The sequence below is a fragment of the Dendrobates tinctorius genome, unplaced genomic scaffold, assembly GCF_039654945.1.
Source record: "Dendrobates tinctorius isolate UK_male_01 unplaced genomic scaffold, ASM3965494v1 ptg000011l, whole genome shotgun sequence".
NCBI lineage: Eukaryota > Metazoa > Chordata > Amphibia > Anura > Dendrobatidae > Dendrobates > Dendrobates tinctorius.
In genome coordinates, this window is record NW_027361679.1 from 15,231,967 (window position 1) to 15,255,548 (window position 23,582).

The 23,582-nt window shown below is 43.4% G+C and overlaps 1 protein-coding gene across 3 annotated transcripts in view; it reads right to left on the bottom strand.

The window, feature by feature from the left end:
* The window catches only part of LOC141101101 (PDZ and LIM domain protein 5-like), a 178,115-nt gene that overhangs the window by 23,468 nt on the left and 131,065 nt on the right, over positions 1 to 23,582 (bottom strand). For 2 of the 3 annotated variants that reach the window (XM_073589932.1, XM_073589934.1), the window contains exon 5: positions 20,147 to 20,568. In XM_073589932.1, coding sequence (XP_073446033.1) covers positions 20,147 to 20,568 — 422 coding nt within the window. Of the gene's footprint in view, positions 1 to 526; positions 544 to 20,146; positions 20,569 to 23,582 lie in introns of all 3 variants that reach the window. The other variant, XR_012234895.1, reaches the window with a different exon arrangement.

Below are 23,582 nucleotides of genomic sequence, written 5' to 3' on the forward strand. Positions count from 1 at the left end.
GGATATTAGCGGCCAGTCTGTGCAGCAAGGTCCATACTCGCACAGCGTTTCACAGACGTGTGAACGAGGCTTAAGATGGACTGATTATTGAGCACCTGATAACCATTGGTTTTATGTTAGATTTAGCAATAACAGCATGTTAATCTTTTTACCATAGCCTCACTGGTTATATACAGACATATCCTAAAACAAAGTTACGGTATGTTATTATGTAAAGACATTGCATTACTGGAAGCAGTGAATATGGTGCCGTTGAGTCTAAAAGAGACAGTGGTTCTTGTGATCGCTAGGGTCGTAGCAGTGGGACCCCAGAGATCAGACATGCATCACTAATTCTTGTATTGTAACATCCTTGTGACACAACCCTTTTAACACAAGGTGACTCGCAGAATAAGCACTACAATGTATTTACAACAGGACTCCCCTTTTACACAGAATTTGATAAGGTGGATATTCACACATTTCCATAGCTAAAAAAAGCATGCAGAACACATGCAATGCCCACACAAACTCATATCATACTAACTTTGCCCCGGGTGATGCCTGCAGAAAAAAAACATAATAGAAATGTAAATATGAGATACCATAATGCAAAGCACAGAATGGCTTTAAATGCTAGAATGGCGCTCAGGCAGCGAGATCCATTAATAATCCTAGTTACTGACTAAATCTGCATTCTGGCAGGAGAAGCAGGGTGTTCAGAGGGTTTCACCTTCTACGGAAATATTTCAAAGCCACTAGCGGATAAGAAAAAAAAAAACAAAAAAACACAGGCACAAATAAAGCAGCCCATTTCTCAAAAGTAAGTTATAGGCTGTTTTATTAAGTCAGATGTACGTGTAGAAAGGTCCCATAGAGGGTTTCTGCCGCTAGTGCAATGTGGACAGTAAAAAAAGAAAAAGTGATGATCTTTAAAGAGCAGATTTCTACCGGTGCCAGGAACATTAAACTGCAGCTCACATATTGATATCCAACTGTGAGCCCGGGCCCAGGACGTCTGAGCTACAGTACGTGCTGCTCACTTCCAGGGGCTCATTTACACGCACTTGGCTTCTTTCAAGTGTAATGCAAGACGCATGGGCAGAAGGAAATAAAGCACGAGCCTACTAAAAAAGATCACTCGTGAAATAATAGCCAGCTGAGCTAGAGGAATTAAGATGTACAGGTTATTACTGAGCAAACGCCCTCACCATACGGGAGTACACAAGGATCATTGTACTGCAAGCATTTTTTAAACAGACCTTTACAGCATTGTAAAGGTTACCAGTAATTACACTGAATTTTATTTCCTAGTTTGCAGCTGCATAGATTTAAAAAATAAAAGCCACAATGTGCTGTCCCTGAGGCAGTAATGTGCAGCTCTACATCGTCCTGATGCAACAGCCTGCATGCAGCCATCAAAGCAACACCGTGCCTGCTGATAAGGTACCAGGGGCATGCCACCTATTCCCAGACATCAGAGTGGTCCTCATATGATTAAAGGGAACTAATGAGCTCATTCCACCCTTCTATAGCCATTTTACATGACTGCCAATTAATAAAAAAGTATGGATTTATATATGTTCTTATAAACAAGAATTCTGCTTGCTGTAGAGAAATCCAGTTTGGAAATGAATGACATGCCATAGCAGTGCTAATAAATCACCCAGAGGAGGCCAAGAATGCAGCTGGCAGAAGAGAAATTGGAAGTGCCCACCACGTCCCCACACATCCACACTCACCTGTATATATTGCCCAAAGAAGACTTCTCAGCAGCAAAGTAGCATTTTTGATTAATAAAAGGTATGGAATTACTTCTGTTACCGGTATAGATTATAATATTAATATATCTAAAAAAATATTAAAAAAATATATATTATATAAAAATATATATGTAAATATACAGTATATATATTCTATATATCCCAAGGCAGGATCCCAAAGTTCAGCTTTTCTTCCACCTTGCAAGCATAAACAATACAAGAGTCAGACCACCAATGCAAGCCGTATGTGAAACCATAAAACTTTTTGGGAAAAAATAAGCAATTTGATCAAATTATTTCCTGGAATGGATTTTTTCTTAGAGCTCAAAAAAATAGTGACTATTCTGAACAACAACAAAAAAAAAAATCTGGATTAATGTACAGTCATGGCCAAAAGTTTTGAGAATGACACAAATATTAATTTTTACAAAGTCTACTGCTTCATTTTTTCTAATGGCAATTTGCATATACTCCAGAATGTTATAAAGAGTGATCAGCTTAACAGCAATTACTTGCAAAGTCAACATTTGCCTAGAAAATGAACTTTATCCCCAAAAACACATTTCAACATCATTGCAGCCCTGCCTTTAAAAGGACCAGCTAACATCGTTTCAGTGATTGCTCCATTAACACAGGTGTGGGTGTTGATGAGGACAGGGCTGGAGATCAATCTGTCATGATTAAGTAAGAATGACACCACTGGACACTTTAAAAGGAGGCTGGTGCTTGGCATCATTGTTTCTCTTCTGTTAACCATGGTTATCTCTAAAGAAACACGTGCAGTCATCATTGCACTGCACAAAAATGGCCTAACAGGGAAGAGTATCGCAGCTAGAAAGATTGCACCTCAGTCAACAATCTATCGCATCATCAAGAACTTCAAGGAGAGAGGTTCCCTTGTTGCCAAAAAGGCTCCAGGGCGCCCAAGAAAGACCAGCAAGCGCCAGGACCGTCTCTTAAAAGTGTTTCAGCTGCGGGATCGGGCTACCAGCAGTGCAGAGCTTGCTCAGGAATGGCAGCAGGCAGGTGTGAGTCATCTGCACGCGCTGTGAGGCGGAGACTCTTGGAGCAAGGCCTGGTCTCAAGGAGGGCATCAAAGAAGCCACTTCTCCAGGAAAAACATCATGGACAGACTGATATTCTGCAAGAGGTACAGGGAGTGGACTGCTGAGGACTGGGGTAAAGTCATTTTCTCTGATGAATCCCCTTTTCGATTGTTTAGGACATCTGGAAAACGGCTTATTCGGAGAAGACCAGGTGAGCGCTACCACCAGTCTTGTCTCATGCCAACTGTCAAGCATCCTGAAGCCATTCATGTGTGGGGTTGCTTCTCAGCCAAGGGAATGGACTCTCTTTCAGTCTTGCCTAAAAACACAGCCATGAATAAAGAATGGTACCAGAATGTCCTCCAAGAGCAACTTCTCCCAACCGTCCAAGAGCAGTTTGGCGATCAACAATGCCTTTTTCAACATGATGGAGCACCTTGCCATAAAGCAAAGGTGATAACTAAATGGCTCAGGGAACAAAACATAGAGATTTTGGGACCATGGCCTGGAAACTCCCCAGATCTTAATCCCATTGAGAACTTGTGGTCAATCATCAAGAGACGGGTGGACAAATAAACACCTTCAAATTCAGACAAAATAAAAGCATTGATTTTGCAAGAATGGACTGCTATCAGTCAGGATTTGATCCAGAAGTTGATTGAGAGCATGCCAGGGAGAATTGCTGAGGTCCTGAAGAAGAAGAAGGGTCAACACTGCAAATATTGACTTGCTGCATTAACTCATTCTAACTGTCAATATAACCTTTTGCTACTCATAATATGATTGCAATTATATTTCTGTATGTGATAAAAACATCTGACAAACACACATAAAAACCAGAGGGCAGCAGATCATGTGAAAATAAAATATTTGTGTCATTCGCAAAACTTTTGGCCATGACTGTATGAAGTGCAGCAATGAACTGAAGTTATAAGACTTCATGAAAAATTATATAATGGCAAATGTAAAGGTACTGTCACACTTAGCGATGTACCAGCGATCCCGACCAGCGGTCAGGATTGCTGGTACATCGCTAAGTGGTCGCTAGTGAGCTGCCACACAGGCAGATCTCACCAGCGACATCGCTGGGGACGGGGGTCGCTACTTACCTGTCACACTAGGCGATCCTGCGTCCTCCCGCCTGCGTCCACGCTCGTCTCTCCACAGGAAGCTGACGACGAGAAACAGTCCAGGACGTTCTCGCGCGATCAGTGATAACCAGCGGGGGAGCGGTTGTAGGTAAGTATCAGACATAGCGATATCGCTTAGTGTGACAGGCCCTTAACAACAGGGCATTGTATTGATTGGGCATTGAATTGTTGAGACAGTGTTTACTTTAGAAACACATACTACCAATTTAATTAGTAATAATTAAATTAAGATAAACTTTGAGTCAGGAGAAAAAAAAAAAAAAAAATATCACAAAAAAAAGGATTTCACATCCTACTGTGCTGGTGTATTCTTAACCAAAAATGCTACAAAAACGTATCGCGGTGGTTTTACACTTAGGCTGGAGTCACACTAACCTGCGCAAAATACGGTCAGTATTTTACATGCGTAACCCCTAAACAGTGCTCCGTATGTCATCCGTCAGCAAGGTGTGGTCGCGTATTTTGCGCATGTCAGCATCCGTATGTAATCCGTATGGCATCCGTATGGCGAGATTTTCTCGCAGGCTTGCAAAATGGACATATAATGGAGCCCTATGACAGTTTTAATAAAGAAATGAAAGAAAAGATATAGACACATAGAATGCATATATATATATATATATATATATATATTCATTCATTCTATGTGTCTATATCTATTCTTTCATTTCTTTATTAAAACTGTCAGTGTGAGTTTACTGTATAGCGCACTGAATTGCCGACTTTGCTAAAAGACACCGGGTGCGTATTTCTCGCAAGTCACACGTGTGGTCCGTGTGTAATGCGTATTTTTGTCGCACCCATAGACTTGCATTGGCGTACTACGGGCGTAGTACGCTGACAATCGCAGCATGCTGCGAGTGACACGGAGCGTAGGATACGGAGGAGAAATATACGGCTGGTGCGAGGGACCCCATAGAGAATCATTGGTCCGTGTCTAATGCGTGCTTTTTGCGCCTCTCACTCTCCCGTATTCCTCGTCAGTGTGACCCCGGCCTTACTCACTGCTTTCTAAGGGTGAAAAAACTCTGAACGAGTTTTGACAGATTGCAGTTTTCAAAAACGCAGCAGTAACTTTTCCCAACAAACCAAAAAAAGTGTGTATGTGATTTTGGGGCCATTTTTTGCAGAATAAATGTATATGACTGAATGAAACAATTCAATGCATATTATAGATGTGATCATGCTGCAGCGCAGGCACCTGCTGAAGGTGATTTTTTTTCAATACATATAATATTCAGTATGTAAACTAGGGGCAGGTCAGTGAGCCCACTCTGGTTTTTTCATGTTTTTAATTAATTGAATAAACTACTACTTTTATTCTACTTCGCAAGTGGATTTTTCATCGCTGGAGCACATCTCTTTCTACTTTGCTGTTTGATTACACCCAAGACTGGGGCGGCTCAGTACAGAGGACTTCCACTAAGGGCAGTTTCACACGGAGCTATCCGTGTGTCCATGTGCATACGTAGGCCATCCGTGTGCTATCCGTATGTCCGTGTGTACCATCTGTGTGCTGTCCGTGTATTTGAAAAATTAGTTGCAATGTTAACCCTTTGACTTTTAACAACGCACACGGATCGCAAACGGACAACACACGGACAGCATCCGTGTGCGGTACGTGTTTACACTGACCCATTGACTTGTATGGGTCCGTGTGATCCGTGCTGTTGCACAAAAACGGACAGGTCAGCGTGTTTTGCACACGGACACATGGTCCGTGAAAACATGCTGACATCTGCATAGCCACATTCATTAGAATGTGTCTACGTGTGTCAGTGTCTCCGGTACGTGAGAAAACTGTCACTACACGTACCGGAGCCACTGGCATGTGAAACTGCCCTAACAAGGTGCACACAAAACCGGTGAGCTGACTTTCCTGTCCCCTATTTTTATGTAAAACTAGGGGCAGTGACCCCCACAGGACACCCCAGAGCGCTAAAGTTTCATTAACTGAAAATAAAGACTAAAACAACAACTGTAAGATGGATTTCATCAACCAAGGTAATATTTTAATCAGTATAACGGCGCCAACCTGACACTGTCTGTAGGTTACACCACATAATCCTGTCGACAGGTTCCCTTTAAAGGGGTTGTCAGAGACTATTTAATTTTTTTTCCTATTGGGCCCAAGAACTTACAGACAAGCAGGTAGGTGCCAACTATCTGACTACTGGCTTAGAGCGGTCATGGACCACTTTTGCCAGCGATTCTGTAACTTCTAGTGAAGTCATGTTGACAGAGCAGCTGGTTCTCTTCCACTCTGCTATCTGCACGGAGTGTGACTGCGGAGGTCATGCTGATTGACAGCCTGGAAAAGAGAAGGCTGCTCTGTTGACATGAAGCAGCAGAATCATAGGGCCCCGTCACACATAGCGACACACCAGCGATCCCGACAACGATATGACCTTATCAGGATTGCTGGTGTGTCGCTACATGATCGCTGGTGAGCTGCCAAACAGGCAGCTTCACCAGCAACATGCGGGTAACAAGCAACGCACATCGCTTAGTTACCCACTGTGTACCTTAGTTACCAGCGCGCTGGTGCAGGGAGCTGGTAACCAAGGTACACATCGGGTTCCTAAGCAGCGCGCGGCACTTAGAAACCCGATGTGTACGTTAGTTACCAGCTCCCTGCACCAGTGCGCTGGTAACTAAGGTACACATCGGGTTTCTAAGCGCTGTGCGCCGCTTAGAAACCCGATGTGTACCTTAGTTTCCAGCGCAAGCTCGCTGATCGCTGGTCTCCCGCCTGCCACACGCAGCGATGCGTGCTGGCCAGCGGGAGACCAGCGATCAAAAAATGTCCTGGCCATTCCAGGACGATTAGCGATACCCGGCAGGGGGGCCGGTCACTGGTAAGTATCACACACAGCGATCTCGCTGGTGAGATCGCTGTTGCGTCACAAAACTTGTGACTCAGCAGCGATCTCGCTAGAGAGATCGCTGTGTGTGACAGGGGCTTTAGGCCTGAGTCCATTGTCAGCTCTTCACCCAATGGAAAAAAAAAAAATACAAAATTGTGCTGGAAAACCCCTTTAACGGAACAGTGCATGAAATGCTTGTTAGGCTGGAAATTTAAAAATCGGTCCGATTTTGATGCAGGAGAGTGTAATGCAATTGTCATGAGAGAGTCATGAGTTTATGCGAGTACCATCAGATTTTTCACACCTAGCATCCGATTTACATTTGAATGCAGTGCAATTGCTATCAGCCTGCATTGCGATTTAAATATGAGCTTTTACATAGAGAAAGGTTCTAAGTCATTTACACCTCTGAAGGCATCAAAATTATGAATTAACACATGTGGAATTATATAATTAACAAAAAAGTGTGAGGCTATGTGCACACGTAGCGGAACTCTCGCGGAAGTTACCGCGAGAATTACATTCCGCGGGAAAATCGCATTTTAAATTCACGTGATTTTCCCGCGGAAAAACTAGCGATTTGCAAGCGTAATTAGCTTGCAGAATGCTAGCGTTTTCCAAGCGATTGATAGCATCGCTTGGAGAACTGATTGTTTGACGAGTGTGACCAACGTGTCATAGTGTTTGACTAGTGTAACCAACTCTTTACAACTGAGGCTGCCTATGCAGCCTCAGTAGTAAAAGATAAAATGTAAAAAATAAAAAATATTGTTATTCTCACCTTCCGGCGTCCCGCGCAGCCTTACCGCCTCTCTCCACGCTCCCGGTCCCAGTAATCCTTTGCGCGAATGACCGCGAGACGTTGCGCTCCCGCGAGATCTCGAAGTCATAGCGGTCATTCTCGCAAAGGATTACTGGGACGGGGAGCGTGGAGAGAGGCGGGAAGGCTGCGCGGGACGCCGGAAGGCGAGAACAATATTTTTTATTTTAATTCTATTTTTTTTTACAGGGATATGGTACCAACAGTCTCCTCTCCTCCAGACCGTGGGTACCATCCGCAAATGTTCTGCTTACTTTTCGTATGGTGGGCACAGCCACATGCGGGAAGTGGAACAATGCATTCCTATGGATACGGGATTGCCGCGATTCCGCTAAATGAATGAGCATACTGCGTTTTTTACCGCAAAGAGATTCCGCTGCGGAAAAAAACGCAGCATTAGCACAGCATTGCGGAATCCCATAGGATTGCATGGGATGCTTATTTTTCGCGTTTTCGGGGAAAAATTGTGCGTTTAAAACTGTCGAGAAAACCGCGACGTGTGAACTCAGCCTGAAACAACTGAAAATGTCTTATATTCTAGGTTCTTCAAAGTAGCCACCTTTTGCTTTGATTAGTGCTTTGCACACTCTTGGCATTCTCTTGATGAGCTTCAAGAGGTAGTCACCGGAAATGGTTTTCACTTCACAGGTGTGCCCTGTCAGGTTTAATAAGTGGGATTTCTTGCCTTATAAATGAGGTTGGGACCATCAGTTATGTTGTGCAGAAGTCTGGTGGATACACAGCTGATAGTCCTACTGAATGGACTGTTAGAATTTGTATTATGGCAAGAAAAAAGCAGCTAAGTAAAGAAAAATGAGTGGCCATCATTACTTTAAGAAATGAAGGTCAGTCAGTCTGAAAAATTGGGAAAACTTTAAAAGTGTCCCCAAGTGCAGTGGCAAAACCATCAAGCGCTACAAAGAAACTGGCTCAGGAAAGGAAGACCAAGAGTCACCTCTGCTGCAGAGGATAAGTTCATCCGAGTCACCAGCCTCAGAAATCGCAGGTTAACAGCAGCTCAGATTAGAGACCAGGTCAATGCCACACAAAGTTCTAGCAGCAGACACACCTCTACAACAACTGTTAAGAGGAGACTTTGTGCAGCAGGCCCTCATGGTAAAATAGCTGCTAGGAAACCACTGCTAAGGACAGGCAACAAGCAGAAGAGACTTGTTTGGGCTAAAGAACACAAGGAATGAAAATTAGAACAGTGGAAATCTGTGCTTTGGTCTGATGAGTCCAAATTTGAGATCTTTGGTTCCAACCACTGTGTCTTTGTGCGACGCAGAAAAGGTGAACGGATGGACTGTACATGCCTGGTTCCCACCGTGAAGCATGGAGGAGGAGGTGTGATGGTGTGGGGGTGCTTTGCTGGTGACACTGTTGGGGATTTATGCAAAATTGAAGGCATACTGAACCAGCATGGCTACCACAGCATCTTGCAGCGGCATGCTATTCCATCCGGTTTGTGTTTAGTTGGACCATCATTTATTTTTCAACAGGATAATGACCCCAAACACACCTCCAGGCTGTGTAAGGGCTATTTGACCAAGAAGGAGAGTGATGGGGTGCTACGCCAGATGACCTGGCCTCCACAGTCACCAGACCTGAACCCAATCGAGATGGTTTGGGGTGAGCTGGACCGCAGAGTGAAGGCAAAAGGGCCAACAAGTGCTAAGCATCTCTGGGAACTCCTTCAAGACTGTTGGAAGACCATTTCCGGTGACTACCTCTTGAAGCTCATCAAGAAAATGCCAAGAGTGTGCAAAGCAGTAATCAAAGCAAAAGGTGGCTACTTTGAAGAACCTAGAATATAAGACATATTTTCAGTTGTTTCACACTTTTGTTAATTATATAATTCCACATGTGTTAATTCATAGTTTTGATGCCTTCAGAGTGAATCTACAATTTTCATAGTCATGAAAATAAAGAAAACTCTTTGAATGAGAAGGTGTGTCCAAACTTTTGGTCTGTACTAGAATATACACTCACTGGCCACTTTATTAGGTACACCATGCTAGTAACGGGTTGGACCCCCTTTTGCCTTCAGAATTGCCTCAATTCTTCGTGGCAGAGATTCAACAAGGTGCTGGAAGCATTCCTCAGAGATTTTGGACCATATTGACATGATGGCATCACACAGTTGGCGCAGATTTGTCGGCTGCACATCCCTGATGCGAATCTCCCGTTCCACCACATCCCAAAGATGCTCTATTGGATTGAGATCTGGTGACTGAGGAGGCCATTTGAGTACAGTAAACTCATTGTCATGTTCAAGAAACCAATCTGAGATGATTCGAGCTTTATGACATGGCGCATTATCCTGCTGAAAGTAGCCATCAGATGTTGGGTACATTGTGGTCATAAAGGGATGGACATGGTCAGCAACAATACTCAGGTAGGCTGTGGCGTTGCAACGATGCTCAATTGGTACCAAGGGGCCCAAAGAGTGCCCAGAAAAAATTCCCCACACCATGACACCACCACCACCAGCCTGAACCGTTGATACAAGGCAGGATGGATCCATGCTTTCATGTTGTTTACGCCAAATTCTGACCCTACCATCCGAATGTCGCAGCAGAAATCGAGACTCATCAGACCAGGCAACGTTTTTCAAATCTTCTACTGTCCAATTTCGATGAGCTTGTGCAAATTGTAGCCTCAGTTTCCTGTTCTTAGCTGAGAGGAGTGGTACCCAGTGTGGTCTTCTGCTGCTGTAGCCCATCTGCCTCAAAGTTCGACGCACTGTGCGTTCAGAGATGCTCTTCTGCCTACCTTGGTTGTAACGGGTGGCAATTTGAGTCACTGTTGCCTTTCTATCAGCTCGAACCAGTCTGCCCATTCTCCTCTGACCTCTGGCATCAACATGGCATTTCCGGCCACAGAACTGCCGCTCACTGGATTTTTTTTCTTTTTCGAACCATTCTCTGTAAACCCTAGAGATGGTTGTGCGTGAAAATCCCAGTAGATCAGCAGTTTCTGAAATACTCAGACCAGCCCTTCTGGCACCAACAATCATGCCACGTTCAAAGGCACTCAAATCACCTTTCTTCCCCATACTGATGCTCGGTTTGAACTGCAGGAGATTGTCTTGACCATGTCTACATGCCTAAATGCACTGAGTTGCCGCCATGTGATTGGCTGATTAGAAATTAAGTCTTAACACACAGTTGTACAGGTGTACCTAATAAAGTGGCCAGTGAGTGTATATATACATACATATACATACACACACACATAGCTCTGGCAAAAAAATTAAGAGACCAACACATCAAAACCCTGTCATGGGCAGCCCAGTCTCCAGACCTGAACCCCACTGAGAACCTCTGGAATGTAATCAAGAGGATGACGGATAGTCACAAGCATCAAACAAGGAAGAACTGCTTACATTTTTGCGCCAGAAGCAGTGTGAATGACTGGTGGCAAGCATGCCAAGATGCATGAAAGTCGTTTTTTAAAATCATGGTTATTCCACAAAATATTGATTTCTGAGTTAAAACATTAGTATTGTCATTTCTAAATGATTATGAACTTGTTTTCTTTGCATTATTTGAGGTCTGAAACCACTGGGTTTTTTTTTTGTTAATTTTGACCATTTCTCCTTTTCAGAAAAAAAAACACCAAAATTTATTGCTTGGAACTTCGGAGACATGTTGTCAGAAGTTTATAGACTAAAAGAACAATTTACATTTTACTCAAAAATATACCTATAAAGAGGAAAATCAGACAAACTGAAAATTTGGAAGTGGTCTCTTAATTTTTGCCAGAGCTGATCTGTATTATATACAGTAAATATTATACATATACAGTATATATATATATTTTTTTAGATAGATTAAAAGCTGTCAAATGATCTGCCATTTAAAGTGTAGAATAGAAATTCTGTAAATTCAATGCAGGAGCCGACAGGATAGGAGACCTGGTTACATACAGTAAACACATGCATAATAGTTTGATATATAGATGTCAGTGGCCAATATAATTAGTATAGTGTGTGTGTGCGCGCAAATCAGGGCTGTGGAGTCGGTAAGCCAAACCTGCGACTCCGACTCCGACTCCTCAATTTCCCTTACACCGACTCCGACTCCAACTCCGACTCCACGACTCCGACTCCCACACATATTGCTTATATTTAAGTGAAAAATTTATTGTAGTACAATGTGAACCTCAGACATTTAATCATTTTTATGATCCCATAATCAAGATATTTAGATAGAACAGAATATATATTGGTGTACTACCCGGTTTTCATTCTTTTTGGTACAGATACGATATGGATAGACAGATATGGATAAATGGATAGATAGAGCAGATTTCTAATCTGCTTTTGCTATTGAAAACATTATCTATGAGCTCAAAAACCTTTCAGGTGATGCAGTTTTTTAAAAAGATGATCAGCTTTTGCAGCTGAAAAAAGTATCCTCAAAAAACACAGGAAAAATGCTGTGTGTGAATGTAGCCTTAGATCAGGAATAGAACAGCCATTTATAGGACATTTCATAACTTTCCCAAATTCCTATGAAAAAATATTCAGCACATTCTGCATTGAATTACTGTACCCAATTTATTATATATTTTAGGAGTCGGAGTCGGTCCATTTTATACCGACTCCAACTCCGACTCCACCAAAATGAGCACCAACTCCGACTCCACGACTCCGACTCCACAGCCCTGGCGCAAATTATGGGACGTGTGTATTTAATAAAAGAATCTTTTGTGGGGAAAATATGGCGTGGTCTCCCGTGCAATTTTCTGCGCCAGAGAGGGAAAGCCAGTGACTGGGGGGCAGCTATTCATAGCCTAAGAAGGGACCATGGATATTGCCCCCCCCGGCTACAAACATCAGCCCCCCAGCCACCCCAGAAATGGCGCATCTCTAAGATGCGCCAATTCCAGCACTTAGCCTCTCTCTTCTCACTGCCCTGTAGCGGTGGCATATGGGGTAATAGTTGGGGGTTGATGCCACCTTTCTATTGTCAGAAGACACCTATCCATTACTAATTCTATAGTAATGAAAGGGTTAAATAAAGACACACAGCCAGAATAAAGTCTTTTAATGAAATAAAACAATAAACAGTTTGCCATCTTTATTGTTCTGCTAATCCAAGCAACGCCCTCGTTCTCCTGTAAGAAGTAAAAAAACAAACTACCATATACCATACCTGTCCGGCGTTTAGTCCCATGTCGTAATCCATATCTGGGGGCTATATAGTTTACAACCGGGAGTGGTGCTAAATGCGACCACCCCGGCTGTAAACTACTGCTCAATGAATGGTGCAAGTGCTATGCGATTTTTCTTATATCACCCATTGACTTCTATTGCGGGATGCAATCCATTTTTTGATTACATTGGCAGCATGCTGCGATTTTTTTCCAGCCCGATCGTGATCCAATCCGAACTGGAAAAAAAAAAACGCAGATGAGCACATCATCATAGATCATAGATTAACATTGGTCCGAATTCAATCCGATTTTTAATCAGACTGAATTCGTCCGATTTCATCGCAAGTGGGCATGAGCCCTTACTCTGTAGGAAACAAGTTAACCCCTTAATGTCCAATGACGGACACAGTCCGTCATTAGACATCTCCCCTGCTTTGATGAGGGCTCTGGCGCTGAGCCCGCATCAAAGCCGGGACATGTCAGCTGTTTTGAACAGCTGACATGTGCCCGCAATAAGCGCGAGCGGAATCGCCGTCCGCCCGCACCTATTAACTAGTTAAATCCCGCTGTCAAAGCTGACAGCGGGCATTTGAACAGCACTTCCGGCCGCCAGGCTCATCGCCGACCCCAGTCACGTGATCAGGGGTCAGCGTCATGTTGCCTAGACAACCAGAGGTCTCAGAGACCTCTATGGTTGTTCCAGGCCGATGGCTTTCAGCGCCACCCGGTGGTCGGCGCTGAAAGCACAGGAGTGAATCTGCTACATATGGGCGGTCTGCTCATCGCCCATATGTAGCAGAACCGATCAAGCTGTGCATACTTCAAGCCTCCTATGGAGGCTATTGAAGCATGCCAAAAGTAAAAAAAAAAAAAAAGTTTAAAAATAAAAAAAACCCTAAAAGTTCAAATCACCCCCCTTTTGCCCCAATAAAAATAAAACAGTAAAAAAAAAAAAAAATCCCACATACACATATTAGGTATCGCCCGATCTATCAATAAAAAAAAGCATTAACCCGATCGCTAAACGGCGTAGCAAGAAAAAAGTCAAAACCCCAGAATTACGTTTTTTTGATCGCTGTGACAATGCATTAAAATGCAATAACGGGCGATCAAAAGAACGTGTCTGCATAAAAGTGGTATCATTAAAAATGCCAGCTCGGCACGCAAAAAATAAGCCCTCACCCAACCCCAGATCACGAAAAATGGAGACGCTACTGGTCTCGGAAAATGGTGTTTTTTTGGTTTTTTTTAGCAAACTTTGGAATTTTTTTTCACCACTTAGATAAAAAAGAACCTAGACATGTTTGGTGTCTATGAACTCGTACTGACCTGGCAAATCATAATGGCAGGTCAGTTTTAGCATTTAGTGAACCTACCAAAAAAGCCAAGCAAAAAACAAGTGCGGGATTGCACTTTTTTTTGGAATTTCACCGTACTTGGAATTTTTTTCTCATTTTGTAGTACACGACATTGTAAAATCAATGGTGTTGTTCAAAAGTACAACTCGTCCCGCAAAAAATAAGCCCTCACATGGCCATATTGACAGAAAAAAAAAAAAAAAAAAAAAAAGTTATGGCTCTGGGAAGAAGGGGAGCGAAAAACAAAAACGCAAAAGCGAAAATAACCCCGGTTGTTAAGGGGTTAATCATCTCCTCTGCGTCTAATTTGCCTAAGTGTGTATAATTGTGCAATACGAGTTGCACATTCCTACAAATCATACATTAGATTATTAATCTACTATCCAGAGGAAACAAATTGATGTAATTACTGAGACTATAATTTTCCCATTTCATGAATGGAATTTTTACACCTATTCATGTTACCTCACTCTGCCAACAAGGACAACTCATTACGTCTCACTGTTGAGCCTACAATGATTGTTTTACCAGCCACATTCTAGACTTTATTTTTGTCTAACATTACGGAGACTACTTAATGGTTAAAGCACAAATTTAGACAACCCCAGAAGTCCAATATTTGGCAAAAAACAAATGCAGATTTGACCTAAAGGGAAGCCATCATAAATCATTACCTATTGCTTAAATCAGATTTGTGTTTTTTAAAAAATATGTTTGGCTTTTTTAGACTCCAATTTTCTTTTCCAGGAAAAACATATGTACATTAGCCACAATGTACAGACTTTGACCACATCTTTTGTACTGATGCATCTAATGAGCCTGTACAAAAGGTCATTATGAAGGGAGGAGGGAACAAAGTCAGTTGTGACATCACCGATCGCAATTAGTGGATCCTGTGTCACAGAGGTGTCAGACGTCATTTTTTCCCACCTTTACTGATAAGGACCCAGCTGAAAACTGTTCCTGAAAAGACCAAAATATGAGTTTAAAATAGCGGCCAATGAAAAATTGCAAGGCTACTAACTTTTTTCATGTAACTTTTTTTTTTTTTTTTATAAAAATTAAGAAAAAACAGAAATTAAAAAAACAAGTACGTTACCCAAAAAGTTATTACATACAACAGAAAAACCTGATTTAAACAATAGATTATTTTCTAATGGTAAGTTAAAGTAAATCGGTCAACAGATTTCACAGTACAAACTTTGTGCATTATTAAAAATTGATCTCTTAGACCTAATGAGCATGGTGTAAGTTTGTGTGTTCTCCCCATGTTTGCGTGTTTCCTCCCACACTCCAAAGACATCCTGATAGGGAATGTAGATTGTGAGCCCCAATGGGGACAGCGATGATGTCTGTATAGAACTTTGGAATTAATGGCGCTATATCAGTGAGTAAAATAAATAAAATAAAACGGTCAGAGTAGCTGTATAATCCTTACAATAGGCTAAGGATTTTAGGAGTCCAACTATAAAATGAAAAAACTCATGAATCCAAATGTATTCAGTGTCCGCTCCACCAGCCTGACTGACAGCTGCAGCTTGTACTCTGCATTGTGAGAGCTCAGCAGAAGGGAGGAGCAAAATCAGAAGGTGTAAGGCTACTTTCACACATCAGGTTTTCGGCGTCAGGCGCGATCCGGCGTCGTGCCGGAATGCCGGATCCGGCAAATGTTTTGTAAAACCTGATGTGCCGGATCCGTTTTTCTGCCGGATCCGTCTTGTTCTTGACAGACAAAACCGGATCCGTCTCATCCGGTTCATCCGTTTTTCGACGGATTACGCCGGATCTGGTTTTTAAAATTGACCCTTGTGGCCTTCCGAACAGAATTGGCTACTGGAAAACTATATATAGCATGTTCCTACAGCCCTTCTTTGACAGGTTGTAGAGGAGAAAGTGCAGGTTGGAGAGAAGAGCAAGTTACTGGCGAAGATGGATGTTGTCATTGGAAATATTACCACTAGAAGTTCTGTGACGGTTTCAGTAATGAGGGACAATTTTGCACTATACTTTATGTCACCTCAAGGCAGAGTACACTGGGATGACAGAGTGTGAAAGATTTGTGCCCTAACCAAACTTGTGTACCTTCTGGACCAACAGTATATACCTTTGCCAACCAAAGTTGGCTATCTTGTCATGGTCTCTATTTTTACCTTTAGGCCACAGGTGTGTACCTGGTTGTGTTTTATGCAAAGTATTTCACCTTTTAACAAAAGTTGTGTACATTGTTAGGAAATCACCAACAATAAACACAACTTTTTAGGTGAAATACTTTGCTTCAAACACAACCAGGAACACAACTGTGGCAAAAAGCTAAAATTTACCCACAGTTATATACCTAGTTTTGAATACCATTTCACCTTTTAAATAACCTGTATTTAACCTTTTTCGCCGCAGAAAGAAATGACAACCAGTGTAAAATAATTTAACTTTTATTGAAAAATGTTTTTTTTAGTAAACTTTTTTAAAATGTTAATAAACATGTTTAATAAAAATTTGAAACTATAAAACTGAAACCATAAAACTGGTCATTTTTATTTAAATACACACATTATAATTCTGTGTAGTGTGTGGTGGAAATACTGCTGTAGGGGCTGCGGGACACTTCGACACTGGGAGTGTGGAGAGAGGACTGGGATCGTGGTGGGGAAGGAACAGTTGGAGGTGAAGGTGTGGAAAAAACTACAGAATGGGTGGACATGTGGGAAGCAGAAGAGGTGGTGGGTGGTGGAGTGGAGGGTTGGGCAGGGACTGTAGGAGCAGATGATGTTGATGGCAAGTTGTATGGGGAAGGAGTTTGGTACGGGGAAGGAGTTTGGTACGGGGAAGGAGTTTGGTACGGGGAAGGAGTTTGGTACGGGGAAGGAGTTTGGTACGGGGCAGGTTGCTGGAAGTGGGGAGATGTCTGGTACTGGGGAGGTTGCTGGTACTGGTGAGGTTGCTGGTATGTAATAGGAGGGGGAGGATGGAAAGTGGCTGGAGGGGGTGCAGATGTAATAGGAGGGGGAGGATGGAAAGTGGCTGGAGGGGGTGCAGATGTAATAGGAGGGGGAGGATGGAAAGTGGCTGGAGGGGGTGCAGGTGGAGGAACTACAGTGGTGGGAGGTGGAGGTTGGGAGGTAACCTGCTGTAGAGCACCGTGGCACGAATGCATTACATGCATCTGCTGGGTAGGAGATAGTGTTGCCATGCGCTCCACAACAGACCTGAAAAAGGTGTGGTTTGGCGAAGATCTTGCTTCTGAATGCATGGTTTGCAGAAGTGTCTTCACCTCCAGAATGCTGGAGTTGATCTGCTGAAAGCCTGCGGAGATTTGCTCTGACAAGACTTTGAGACAGTTCTGGAAAGATGCATTCAGATGCAAGAACTCTGGCGCATAACTCTTTTCCTGACCCCTCTGCCGCTGCCGCCCAGTACCCGCAGGTGTACTAGAGGTGGCAGGGGCAGAAGGGTGGGGTAAAGGGAAAGCGATCTCCTCACCAGCAGCTTCATGTAATGTAGGCGGCCACGATGCTCCTGTGCTGGTGGATGGGACAGATGGGTCGAATGTGTGGGAAGGCTGGGAAGGTGCAGATTTACCGGGGCGGTCGAAGTGTCCCTCGGTGCCGGTCTCCTCAGGGATTGCCTCAGAAGGGTCCAATCGTGCAGGCTCCCGAGTGCTGCTCACCGTGCTGTGGAATAAAGTGAAAAAAAAACAATTAAAATACTGACATGGTATGGCCCTGGCTGAAAAAAAAAAGTTACATCTAACATTTTTTTTCACATGTGGTGTGTAATATTTACCTTCTAGTGACCATTGTTTCCCGGAGGAACGACAGGGCTTGTGCGTACTTGTACTTGCTCCTGCGTCCTCCAGATCCACTCGGGGCCCGCATCTCTTTATTGAACTCCTTCTTGAAACGATCCCTCACAGACCGCCACCGATTCACAATTCTGTTCCCTGAAACGAGAAAGGAGTGGTTAGTATACAACATCAGTGTTTCACAAACTCCAGTCCTCATGGTCCCCAGGGGTCATGTTTTCAGGATTTCCATAGTAAATAGAAATCCTGAACACATGATCCGTGGGGACCACGAGGACTGGAGTTCGGGAAACACTGGTTTACATCAAGCAACCGGTACTGTATATACTTACGCTCTTTAATCTGGGCCCAAACATCGAGGTCCTCCCAGCGGCCCACAAGGAGCGAACAGATTTCCTCCCAGAGTCGTCGGGTAACGATAAGGTCAGCGTGGCGGCGGTCAGCCATATTCCACAGCGGCTCCCTTTCTCTGACGAGATCGATGAGGTGGTCCACATCGAGTCCTCCATCCTCACCGTCAGAGTCAGGAGCACGCTGTGAAGGCTGTTAAAGAAAAGACAAAAATAACATAATTAGCCTCCACAAAAGAAATGAAATAAAAAGTGCAAAAAAACAAAGCAAAAATATTTATACTTACACGCTGGTGACCGCCGCGTTGCTGTCGCCGACGACCCTGGGAGGCACTGCGAGGACCTCTTGGCCGAGCACCAAATTGGGAAGACTAGAGAAGAAAACAAAAAATGTTATGTCTTTGGATGTAGGCATTTGTTTGCTGTGTGTGGTCTGCAGAACATTGTTTTCTATGTGTTGTGTGTAGTGTGATGTTGTGTTTCTGCGTTTGATGCAAAAAACTTACCAATTGTGAGCCCACTCCAAGTGTCTGTCCACCCCTTCCTTCTTCTGGGAGCTCCTCTTCATCTTGTGAATCCTGTTTTGAAATAAAAGGCAATGAATAGACATATATTACAGAGATGATGGATTTTGGAAATAAAAACTTACCGTCAAACGCTGACGATGCGAGGGAGGGCTCCCAGAAGATGATGTGCTGTCTTCCTGGTGGCCACACTCCATGCCTGTGGGTGGTGTTCCAGCTGCTGCCATTGCTGCTGCTGCTGCTGCTGCATCTATTGGGCGGCTGTTGAATAAAGAGAAACAAAGGGCCAATGAATATCTTGATATTCAATAGCCCTAGTTTGGAGGAACGGGGGATTTGATAATTACCGTCTCTCATCTGCTGCTGGCCTCCCCTCCTCAGCATGTTCCATTTGCTGCTCCATTTGGGGTGGTGGTGGTGCTGATGGTGCTGCAGTGGTCTCCTGCTGCGCTTGGTTGCTTTCTTGGGTGGCATGTTGGGTGTGGCTGTGGGTCCCACTGTCTTGCCTTTATATATGTCTTGTGGGCAGAGCTACTGAGCATGCTCAGACCAAAAAAACCGGATCCGGCCACCGGATCCGGCTTTCGCCGGATCAGGCGCATTGCGGCGCTCATAGGCTTTCATTGTGTGAAAAAGCCGGACGCGCCGGATCCGGCGTGTCCGGCTTTTTCGCCGGAGACAAAAAACGTTACAGTAGCCGTTTTTTCCAGACGCCGGATCGCGACACATTGCCGGATCCGGCGAAAACCGGTTGAAACGCATGGCCATCCGGCGCGATCCGGCGCAAATGCAAGTCAATGGGGGGGAAACCGGATCCGGCATTGCATTTAGCCGGATCCGGTTTCTGTCAAAAGCGCCGGATCGCGCCTGACGGCGAAAACCTGATGTGTGAAAGAGGCCTAAATCAGACATTTTTTATGCGTTTGTGACACATTGCTGCTGTTTCCAGAGAGTATATGGCATTGTTGTATCACTTGCAGGCTGCAGCCAATCAGCAGACACTCATTGGCCGCAGTCTGCACGTGACAAGTCATGCCACTTTCCGGTAACGGCAATGCCAACATAGCAGGAACATCCCCACTGTGGGAGAGGAGTGTCCATTGTTTTTATTTCGATTTGGGTCTTGAAATGATTGTGGAAAACCCTTTTAAAAGTTAAATCACTGCATATATACAGGCCTTAACCACCAATGAAATGGAAAACCTAAAAGTGCCTCGAGAGCCATTGAAGCATTTGACCACCTTCTAGGTAGTTAGTAACAAATAAAAAAAATCCCCACAATTCACTGAAAAGCAAGTTTCTGATCCACATGCAAGTGTTACCTACCCATTTTGGGATTTGTCACCCAGATTTTCCTTTTGTCCTCTTCTCTCATTATTAGAATGCTGGTTGACAGCAGAACTGTAGCTTGCGGGCTGGCGTGGGACATGGGTGACTGCAGGTTTAGCTACAGCTGCTGGGCCATCAGTGGAAGGTTTATAACCAGCATGCAATCCGGTGGTAGTGGGGGCAGGTGAGTTTACAGCAGCAAGCAGGGATAAGGCGGATGGCTGTGGAGATGCTTGATTTGCGGTAGCAGGGGTAAAGGCAGAGGAAGGTGAAGGGATTGATGCAGGCTTGGAAAGCGATGAGGCTCCAAATGGTCTAGGTGCTTTGTTGTATGCCATATTGGGAGCAGTGGTGACTTTGGGAACAGCAGGAATGGGGGTTGCAATGGGCACAGGCTTTATAATTTCTTTTGGTGCTTCCTATATATAAAAACAAACAAAAATATACACACCAACCACATGCAAAGAGCCAAATTCCTCATTTTACATAATAAGCTGTCACTATACAGACATTTTAATCTTTGTGTCTCATCTGATACATCTTACAGTTTATCTGTCTATAGAGTGAAATACTATAATTTGGGTATATTCTGCAGGTGATGCACAGAAGACAATGTTTTTATGTCGGTTTGTCAGTAATACGGCATTAAAGAAGTATTCCGGGCTCTAGACAAATTTCTGCAGTCACTAAGTGCGCAATGTCACTATTCCCCTGTATCCACAGAAGGAGTGGGTGGTCACGGGACCACAAGTATGCTATTTACTACATTTTCATTCGCTTATCTCGGAACACTGAGAAAAGTGAATGAGAATCTAATCAGCTTGTGTCTGCAACTATGTAAATCGCATACTTGTGGCCAGATGTCCACTCACTGATGCTGGGAATACAGGGAAATTATGTCCAGGCCAAAGAGGAAAAAAAGAGGTGGCACGCAGTGATGCAGCAGTAAAACAATCTTTTCTTTATTCACTGCAACTAGTACATGGATGCAGGGGAGCAGGTGCAGCGAAGGACGGCCGTTTCGCATCCAAGTACCTGTTGAAGCGTCTGACGCAAAACGGCCGTCGCCCTTCGCTGCGCCTGCTCCCCTGCATCCATGTACTCCTTGCAGTGAATAAAGAAAAGATTGTTTTACTGCGTGCCACCTCTTTTTTCCTCTTTGGCCTGGATTTTGTATGACGCTGATCATTTCAGGTGTTGCACCCGGGATTTTGCAAGCCATACACTGCTGGTCCACCGGGTAAGCATGAAAAGGAGGTATGTCTTAAGTTGTTTAATGCTGGTTTTTCTCATTTTCAACAAATACAGGGAAATGATCACGATGTGTACATTGCGCGCTGTTGCGATTCAGCAATCTTTTAAAGAGCCTGGAAAACCTCTTAACCATTTTCAAATTTGGCACAAACTGCGTTTTATTGGCATATTTTGAAAAGTCATTAAGAGTATTCCCATGACAGATTTTTACAGAATATTCTGGCATGTTATAAATGTTGAACAGATGTGCGTCACGTTTTTGGAACCTGCATAAAGAACAGGTGTCCACCAGTAGTTCCCATAACTCCCAGGAGTGGCCACTTCTGCATTGATGGGGTGGTAAGAAGAACCATAATCCCCAAGAGGGTGATCTGCTACAAGACTGTGATGGGAACACGTAATGAAGCCAGTAAGGAACCTGTGTGCTTTGTTTGGAGAATTACTGGATGATGTGGAAATAATTTTGTGTCTTTTGTACTTGCTATTGTTTTGACTCTGGAAGAAGCTAGAACATCAAAAATATAAACTGAGCTGCATAATATGCTAAAATTAAAAAAGAAGGGCTTAGGGGAGCATTCACACACAGTAGATTAGATGCAGAAAATCTGTCCCTTCTCTCTGAATAGTGTTTGCAGAAATTACATGCACATGCTTCACACACAGACATAATTCAGATATTACAGAACAGATTTTTATGCAACAAACCAGCCAAGTGTGAGGTTCACTTCTAGTTACTTGTAGGCCTAGTCAGGGCCTGGCGGCACAGAGTTCTTCCACGCTAACTTTAAAAAGGACCTGTCACCAGGTCAAAAGTAGCTAGTGTTTGCTTTTATTTTATTCTTGCTGCTCTCCTGTACATTTCTCTTTAAATCTACCATACGTTTATATAGATATAGACCTTTTTAATTTAGTGCTAATGTTTATGGTCTTCACCAGTAAATGCTGGGGCGCAGGTTAGTTCTGCAGAGAAACCGGGGGACATGCAGAGAATCCTTTGAACCACCCTTTCCTGGTGAAAAAAACCCCATAAAAATAGCACTAAATAAAAATCTCTAAATTTTGGCAACACCAAGAAGTGGAGGTGCTGTTTCAATGTTGGAAGTCTATTCAGTCCTCTGTCAGTGAAAGCAAAGTGCACACAATTATAGGGTTATTACTGACAGAGGGTAAACTAGCATACAGGCTCTGTCAGGGGCAACATCTTGTGGGACAAGGTTTCCCCATCTCTGCAGGAACATCTACTTATTGACTGAATTCATTGGAGGATAATACCTGTTCTGGCCCATTAGGACTTAATGAAAAATATGACCTATACATGTGAAATGCCGTTCTATGGTTAGGTACAGCCCGCCAATCCTTTCTCTACCATATTTCACCTGGATAGAGAACCTCTTGGTGTTCGATATCAAATTCTATTAATAAGCTTTAAGATACCGGTTAGGTCTCCCAAGTCTGCCACCATAGTGTTAATTTGGCTTATCCTTGCATTACAGAACAGCGCTTGATGCTATCCAATATAGAATAATTTGTGTATAACAACTATTTTATGTGACGCTGCTTATAAGCTAATGAGCCAGGACTAGTCATACAGCGCCCCCTGACTAGTCCTGCCTCAGATCCTGTAACCACCCTCCATCTACAGTTGTGGCCAAAAGTATTGACACCCTTGCAATTCTGTCAGATAATACTCAGTTTCTTCCTGAAAATGATTGCAAACACAAATTCTTTGGTATTATTATCTTCATTTAATTTGTCTTAAATGAAAAAACACAAAAGAGAATGAAGCAAAAAGCAAAACATTGATCATTTCACACAAAACTCCAAAAATGGACCAGACAAAAGTATTGGCACCCTCAGCCTAATACTTGGTTGCACAATCTTTAGCCAAAATAACTGCGACCAACCGTTTCCGATAACCATCAATGAGTTTCTTACAATGCTCTGCTGGAATTTTAGACCATTCTTCTTTGGCAAAGTGCTCCAGGTCCCTGATATTAGAAGGGTGCCTTCTCCAAACTGCCATTTTTAGATCTCTCCACAGGTGTTCTATGGGATTCAGGTCTGGACCCATTGCTGGCCACCTTAGAAGTCTCCAGTGCTTTCGCTCAAACCATTTTTTAGTGCTTTTTGAAGTGTGTTTTGGGTCATTGTCCTGCTGGAAGACCCATGACCTTTGAGG